This window comes from Rhinopithecus roxellana, chromosome 19, assembly GCF_007565055.1.
Source record: "Rhinopithecus roxellana isolate Shanxi Qingling chromosome 19, ASM756505v1, whole genome shotgun sequence".
In the NCBI taxonomy this organism is placed as follows: Eukaryota; Metazoa; Chordata; class Mammalia; order Primates; family Cercopithecidae; genus Rhinopithecus; species Rhinopithecus roxellana.
This window is the reverse complement of record NC_044567.1, coordinates 16,884,603-16,892,837: the sequence shown is the minus strand read 5'-3', so window position 1 is coordinate 16,892,837 and position 8,235 is coordinate 16,884,603. Positions and strand designations below refer to the sequence as shown.

The following is an 8,235-nucleotide window of genomic DNA, read 5'->3' as shown; positions in this document are numbered from 1 at the left end:
CTCAAACTCCTGACCTCAAGTGATCTGCCTGCCTCAGCCTCCCAAAGTCCTAGATTACAGGTGTGAGCCACTGCGCCCGGCCATGTGCCTTTTTTTAAGAGACTTGGTTTTGCCATGTTTCCCAGGCTGGTCTTGAACTCCTGGCTCAAGCGATCCTCAGCTTCCCAAAGTGCTGGGATTATAGATGTGAGCCCCTGTGCCTAGCCTGTCTGTGCTTTTAAACATACTTTTCCAGCACAATATTTTCTAATTTGGTGGTGTTTGTTTGTTTGTTTGTTTCAGATTTTGTGTATAAGGTGAGATTAACTATTTCAATATGTATAATTTAGATGCTCTCAAAATGTGACCATACGCTGGGTGTGGTGGCTCACACCTGTAATCCCAAACACTTTGGGAAGCAGAAGCAGGAGGATTGCTTAAAGCAAGGAGTTCAAGACCAGTGTAGACAATATAGGGAGACCCTGTCTCTACAAAAAAATAATAATATATATATATATTTTTTTAATGTAGGCCACGGCCAGGCACAGTGGCTCACACCTGTAATCCCAGCACTTTGGGAGGCCGAGGTGGGCAGATCACTGTGAGGTCAGGAGTTCTAGACCAGCCTGGCCAATATGGTGAAACTTTGTCTCTACTAAAAATACAAAAATTAGCTGGACGTGGTGGCACACCCCAGCAACTCAGGAAGCTGAGGCAGGAGAATTGCTGGAACCCAAGAGGTAGAGGTTGTAGTGAGCCGAGATCACACCACTACACTCCAGCCTGGGTGGCAGAGTGAGACCCTGTCTGAAAAAACAAAAAAGTAACCACATAAAATATGCACATTTGAAAAATTAATCTTTTCTCTTTTTCTTGATTTTAGGTTCCTACTCATTCGTTTAAAAGAATTTTGTGGAGAATTTCTCAAGAAAAAACTTCATCTCTCAAATTGTGTGGCAATTCATAGCTTAGCCCACATGTACACCCTGAGCCAACTTGCTCTGAAGGCTGCTGATATGATACGGAGAAATTTCCACAAAGTGATTCAGGATGAAGAATTTTATACGTTACCTTTCCATCTCATTAGAGACTGGCTTTCAGATTTGGAAATTACAGTTGATTCTGAAGAGGTTCTCTTTGAAACCGTTTTGAAATGGGTTCAGAGAAATGCTGAAGAGAGAGAGAGATACTTTGAAGAACTTTTTAAATTGCTCAGGTTGTCCCAGATGAAACCTACCTACCTTACTCGACATGTCAAACCAGAGAGGCTGGTAGCCAATAATGAAGTTTGTGTCAAGTTGGTGGCTGACGCAGTGGAGAGACATGCTCTGAGAGCTGAGAATATACAATCGGGCACATGCCAGCACCCCACTTCTCATGTCTCACTATTGCCTCGTTATGGGCAAAACATGGATGTGATCATGGTTATTGGAGGTGTGTCAGAAGGAGGGGACTATTTAAGTGAATGTGTGGGATATTTTGTTGATGAGGACAGATGGGTAAACCTGCCACATATTCATAATCACCTCGATGGACATGCTGTTGCAGTAACAGAATCCTACGTGTATGTTGCTGGATCAATGGAGCCAGGGTTTGCTAAAACTGTTGAAAGGTATAGCCCAAATTTGAATACTTGGGAACATGTTTGTAGTCTGATGACAAGAAAGCATTCTTTTGGACTAACAGAAGTCAAAGGGAAGCTCTATAGCATTGGAGGACATGGCAACTTTAGTCCTGGTTTTAAAGATGTGACTGTTTATAATCCTGAGCTTGATAAATGGCACAACTTGGAATCGGCACCAAAGATTCTTCGAGATGTCAAAGCACTAGCCATTGAAGACCGGTTTGTATACATTGCCGCCCGCACTCCTGTAGACCGGGACACTGAAGATGGATTAAAGGCTGTAATTACTTGCTATGATACAGAGACTCGACAGTGGCAAGATGTGGAATCTTTGCCCCTTATTGACAATTACTGCTTTTTCCAAATGTCTGTGGTCAATTCAAACTTTTATCAGACAGCATCATGTTGTCCCAAGAGTTATTGTTTAGAAAACGAAGAAGCAGTAAGAAAAATTGCCAGCCAAGTGTCTGATGAGATCCTTGAAAGCTTGCCTCCAGAAGTCCTAAGCATCGAAGGAGCAGCAATTTGCTATTACAAAGATGATGTCTTCATTATAGGAGGCTGGAAAAACAGTGATGATATTGATAAACAGTATCGGAAAGAAGCCTACCGATACTGTGCTGAGAGGAAGAGGTGGATGCTTCTTCCTCCTATGCCACAACCTCGTTGTAGAGCCACTGCTTGTCATGTGAGGATCCCATACCGGTACTTGCATGGCACACAGAGATATCCTATGCCTCAAAACCTGATGTGGCAGAAGGACCGCATCAGACAGATGCAAGAGATACATCGTCACGCCCTGAACATGCGGCGAGTGCCAAGCTCTCAGATAGAATGCTAGGTTCTCTCAAGCGTGCCAATTAAAACTGTTATACCCGTTTCGTGAAGCTGAAGATATCCAGGCTGTTACTTGAAAAAGTATGTCGATAACTTATTTTCTACATGAACCGATTATTACCCCATATAAAGGAAATACAGTTAAAAACTAAAGAATGGGAGACTCAGTTCAATACATGGTCATTTTGTTAGCTTGCAATTTTTGTCTTTGGTTTGTTTGTTTGTGCTAGCTAAGTAAGATCTTACTAAGGACAAGTGGGAAAATCAGGTGTAGTTGCTTAAGTGTTTTCCTGCCAATTGAGTTGTAACTCCTTTGTCTTGGGGACTTATGTTTTGAACATGCGTTAAGCACCAATTTTATTTGCACATTTACTTTGATATTCTTTTTGATTTTTTATGAAATGATTGGTTTTGGCAAGATCTGACTTCTGCATTGAGCCCTCATCTGCAGGAGGCATGTGCAATAGTGAGACTGAAATTTGGATGAAAACACTCAATATTTCAGCAAGATAATTTGAGAATGTTTGCATTGATATTTTCTTATGTTTATCTAGAAGTGCCACTTTCATTCCTAGAAGATGTGACTGATGAGAAATTTTTGATTGGCTCATGCATTTTTTTGAATATTTTTCATTAGCAGCTGTTTATAGACTAAGCCTTCAATCTGAGCTGAGGGTAGTTGGCAAAAGTATAGATCTTTAGCTAATTGGCTAAATACAGAGCAAGTTACATGTGTGAATTTTGTTTCTCTAAGAAGAAAAGTATTAGTGTAGACTGAGAAATCAAAGGCATTTAAAATTTTAAAAATTTTTTTCAGGAGTTGCAGGATTACTTGAGGATATGTTAATGAGTGTAAATAATGCCTATGACAATCGACGCTCAATGCCTTCCATTTTAAGTTTTGCTCTAATGCATATTATATAGAATCATTATTCCTTTCTTTTTTTTTTTTTTTTTTTAGGCAGAGGCTTGCTCTTGTTGCCCAGGCTGGAGTGCAGTGGTGCCTGGAATTACAGGCGTGAACCACCGCACCCAACCCATTATTCCTTTCTACAAGAAACTTTTTTTTTTTTTCAAAATGGGAAGGAAGTCATAATTTAGAGAAATGTTGCTGAAGAGAAGCCTTATTATTTCTGATTGTTATATTTTATCCAGTTGCCCTACACTTTTAAACTTTGCCTGAGCCTAGGATACCAAATTTGGGTACATAATTTTGGCTTTTAAAGGTTTATGGGCTGGGCACGGTGGCTCATGACTGTAATCCCAGCACTTTGTGGGAGGCTGAGGTGGGCAGATTTTGAGCCCAAGAGTTCAAGACCAGCCTGGGAAACATAGCAAGACCCTGTCTCTACAAAAAGTACAAAAATTAGCTGAGTGTGGTAGCTGGCACATGCCTGTAGTCCTTCCTACTTGAGGCCAAGGTGGGAGGATCAGCAGAGCCCGGGGAGGTTGAGGGTGAAGTGAGCCGTGATCATGCCCCACTACCCTGGGTGACAGAAACACGGTGTCTGAAAAAAAAATTAAAAAGATCACTGAAGCTATATTTTATTTAGTTTTATACATTGTTCTAATTTATGTCTCCTGAGCTTTATAAAAGTTAGCACTCAAGTTGACTCTTTTTTTTGGGGGGGTGGGGGGATGGAGTCTCACTTTGTCACCTAGGTTGGACTGCAGTGGTACGATCTTGGCTCACTACAACCTCCACCTCCTGGACACAAGCCATCCTCCCATCTCAGCCTACTGAGTAGCTGGGACTACAGGCATGCACCACCATGCCCAGCTAATGTTTTTTTGTATTTTTGGTAGAGACAGGGTTTCGCTATGTTACCGAGGCTGGTCTCCAACTCCTGGGCTCAGGAGATCCACCCATGTCAGCTTCCCAAGGTGCTGGGATTACAGGTGTGATCCACCACGCCTGGCCTCAAATTAACTTCTTTTTCTTTTTTTTGAAACAGAGTCTCACTTTGTCACTCAGGCTGGAGTGGCGCAATCTCAGCTCACTGCAACCTCCACCTCCCGGGCTCATGCGATTCTCCTGCTTCAGCCTCCTGAGTAGCTGGGAATGCAGGCGTGTGCCACCACGCCTAGCTAATTTTTGTATTTTTAATAGAGATGGGGGGGGTCTCACCATGTTGGTTAGGCTGGTTTCGAACTCCTGACCTTGTGATCCTCCCACCTCAGCCTCTCAAAGCGCTGGGATTACAGGCGTGAGCCACCGTGGCTGGCCCTCAAATTGACTTTTAATGCTCAGTTAGTATAAAGGATTCCTAACAGTTTACAATGTGGTTTTCTTGTTTTTGTTGTTGTTTTGTTTTGTTTTTTTAAGATATGAGGTCTCACCTTATTGGCCAGGCTGGTCTCAAGCTCCTTTCCTCAAGCAACCCTCCCACCTTGGCCTCCCAATGAGCCACCTGCCCAATGATTTATCCTGTTTCTTAAGGACTGTCTTTACCTTCTTAGACATTTTGGAATACCATCCTAGAAGTCAAATTCCAAGTGCAGTAATTTTTTTTTTCCCTAGTCCATTATAGTTAATCTTCTTGTTAGTAATCAAATACCAAAAGAGAAAAGCACAACCAGAAATTTTGGCTATTTGCTGCAAGACTAATAGTTTTAGGTCTTGGGCTCTATACTAAGAACTTGAAATTTTTAAATTAGTATCCCTGCCTAGGTGAAAAGTTTTTTTTTTTTTTTTGAGACGGGGTCTCGCTCTGTCGCCCAGGCTGGAGTGCAGTGGCCGGATCTCAGCTCACTGCAAGCTCCGCCTCCCGGGTTTACGCCATTCTCCTGCCTCAGCCTCCCGAGTAGCTGGGACTACAGGCGCCCGCCACCTTGCCCGGCTAGTTTTTTGTATTTTTTAGTAGAGACGGGGTTTCACCGTGTTAGCCAGGATGGTCTCGATCTCCTGACCTCGTGATCCGCCCATCTCGGCCTCCCAAAGTGCTGGGATTACAGGCTTGAGCCACCGCGCCCGGCCGAAAAGTTTTTAATAAATATGTTGAAAATCAACTTTAAATCCATTCAATTTAGACTGGAGTGGGCGTGAGAAACTGCAAGTCTATTTCTACATATAAGGATATATTATTCTACCCCACTACTACCTTTTTCTCAATTTCCATTTCTTTGTAGTTACTTTAATAAAAGCCATTTGGATTCTGAGAAGCACTAATTCTTAGTTGTGAGAGGTCTATGCATGTAAGACAGAATCATTAAATGAAGCTCATTAAATGGAGTTCTCATTTCTCTCCAATAGACTATGCTAGCAAACTTCCTTTTCTTGATTGTGTTTAAATAATTTAGTATCTCACTATGATAACAGTTTTTCACTGGAAGGATGTGATGTGTTTTTTGTTTTTTTGTTCTCAGAGCTGTCTTCTGAGATAATCATTACCAAGTCATTTGTGGGGTTGTGTTTTTTTCACATGATGTGACAGAAATTATAACTCATAAGATTTAGGCATAATCTGGTTTTAAAACCTTGATTGAGGCCGGGCGCGGTGGCTCATGCCTGTAATCCCAGCACTTTGGGAGGCCGAGACGGGTGGATCACAAGGTCAGGACATCAAGACCACCCTGGCTAACACAGTGAAACCCCGTCTCTACTAAAAATACAAAAAATTAGCCAGGTGCGGTGGCAGGCACCTGTAGTCCCAGCTACTCAGGAGACTGAGGCAGGGGAATGGTGTGAACCCAGGAGGTGGAGGTTGCAGTGAGCCGAGATCACGCCACTGCGCTCCATCCTGGGCGACAAAGCCAGACTTTGTCTCAAAAAAAAAAAAGAAAAAAAGAAAAAAAAAAAACCTTGATTGAAACTGTTGTTTTTTAACTTAGCAGGCAGCCTAGGCCACGGCTGAAAAGAAGGGGTAAGTCCTTCATTGCATGATGATGTGTGCAGGTTTTCCTGAATTTCTAATTTTTATATTTGAATTCACGTGTAATTTCACATCAATAACTTGTGTTTCTGAAATATCCTAACTAACTTGTTAATAAGGAAAGAAACCAGATTTGCTTAAATCTGTTCAAGGCTGACATTCTGAAATTCTTAACTGGAAATAACTTCCCAGAGTATTTGCAAAGGTTCTAATTACAAGGATCAGGCCTAAAATAGCTCCTTGGGAAAGAAGTTTCCTTGTTGATGAGAAAACTTAAAAGATTGTTTTTGGTAATGTAAGCAGTTAAAAATATGACTTTAGAAGGACAGCTTAATGCGTATTCAAGCAAACCTTTGTTTTGTTGTTCTCCTTTTGTTCGTAGAAGAGAGAGGAAGTCATTATACCAAAAAGTAATAGTTACATAACTTTGAGTGAGGCTACTTACATCTTAGAATGGGTATCCTTGAACTATATCTACCCCACCATGGCTTAAAAAAAAAATCAGTGGTATATATTGAGAATGTCAGTCATGAGCTTAGTGTTTAAGTAACACATCCCACTTACAGTTGTTTGCATGATTAGTCTTGTGTATCATGATACTCAACTTTGCGTTTGCTGTGCCAGTTCAAAAATAACTTTTTTGCTAAAAACTCTTAAAATTCATGACATAAGTTTTGTTTTGATCACCTGGTTTTATATAGTATTTCTGGGACCAAAAAATTTAAATATACCTTTTTAATATAGAACAGAAGTTTGAAGCTGGAAAGATAGTGTTTATGGAAGACTTGTGTGTTTTTGTTTTTTTAAACCCATCAGGCTGCTGGTAAGGCAGTTTCTAGGGCTAACTTTTCCTCCTTACCTCTTGACTAGTGTAGCATGTGGTATGTTTAAAATACTTCATTTTCTGCTTCGTAATTCTAATATCAACACTATGGTGTATGTAGACAGGTGAGCTGAATGGTATGTTTTAGTTATTTGGTCTAATCAAGCATAACTAAAGGGACTTCTTTTTTGGTACTTTTCTCAAATTAAGTTTAAATATAGTATACTGGCCACATTTCATGTCTTTGAAAGTTTACATTACTGTAAACCAAGTACTCTGTCTACACCAGAGGGTGCTTTAACTATAAAATATTTGAAAAACAATTCAGTCTCTCCTGAACTCTCAAACATTTTGGCACAGTTCATCACTCCAGTTTGTTACTTTCTTGAGAATAGTCCATTTTTTGTTTTTGTGATTATAACGTATGTTCTGGTCATTGGAAACAGAACAGCTCATAGTTGAGTGATGTAATATAATAACAGTAATATAACCTAGTAGTCATTTTGCTTCAAGGAATTTAATTAGATAGCAAAATCACTGCTGTTTATTACATTGTAGGGCTTTTTGTCTTTCTCAGTGACCATCACTACGAATGTCTTACATTGAAGCACAGACTGCAGAGCACTTGTTAACTTAATCCTCCTGCATAATGCACTCGTGAAAAGTAGTGCTTGCTAGGTGTTTGAAGATTTTATGATCCATGTGCTTAGGCTCGTTGAGTTATTTGTAAAATAAACATTTAGTTTGAGTTGATGCGGTGAGTTTTTTGGGCTAGTAGTGTCCGTGTCCCTACTCTACTGAAAATGTAATCTTCACTATTTCCCTTTAAGTCAGAGGAGATGTAGTAGTTAGAACACCTTGAGACATTACATTGTAAAATAGCTCATTTTATGTTCCTGAAGTTATCTTGTTCTCTGTTAAAGCTACTAATTGTCTCAGTGTAAGTTTTAAATAAATATATTTCTTTAAAGCTGGTTTGTACTGTGTGACTTTTTTTTTCTTCTTTATGCACTGTTGGATATAATTGCCTTCTTCCCTCCCTCCTACTCCCTCATTCATCCAACCATTGGCTCTCTTAAGTTGAACATTTTCCAGTACTC

At 40.4% G+C, this 8,235-nt stretch overlaps 1 protein-coding gene across 1 annotated transcript; it reads left to right on the top strand.

Moving 5' to 3' along the window:
• Positions 1 to 866: 866 nt before the first annotated feature.
• KLHL11 (kelch like family member 11) lies at positions 867 to 8,105 on the top strand. The gene is made up of 2 exons (XM_030922836.1): positions 867 to 2,521; positions 6,275 to 8,105. The coding sequence occupies exon 1, from the start codon at positions 957 to 959 to the stop codon at positions 2,442 to 2,444; it is 1,488 nt and encodes a 495-aa protein (XP_030778696.1). The 5' UTR covers positions 867 to 956; the 3' UTR covers positions 2,445 to 2,521; positions 6,275 to 8,105.
• Positions 8,106 to 8,235: the final 130 nt, after the last annotated feature.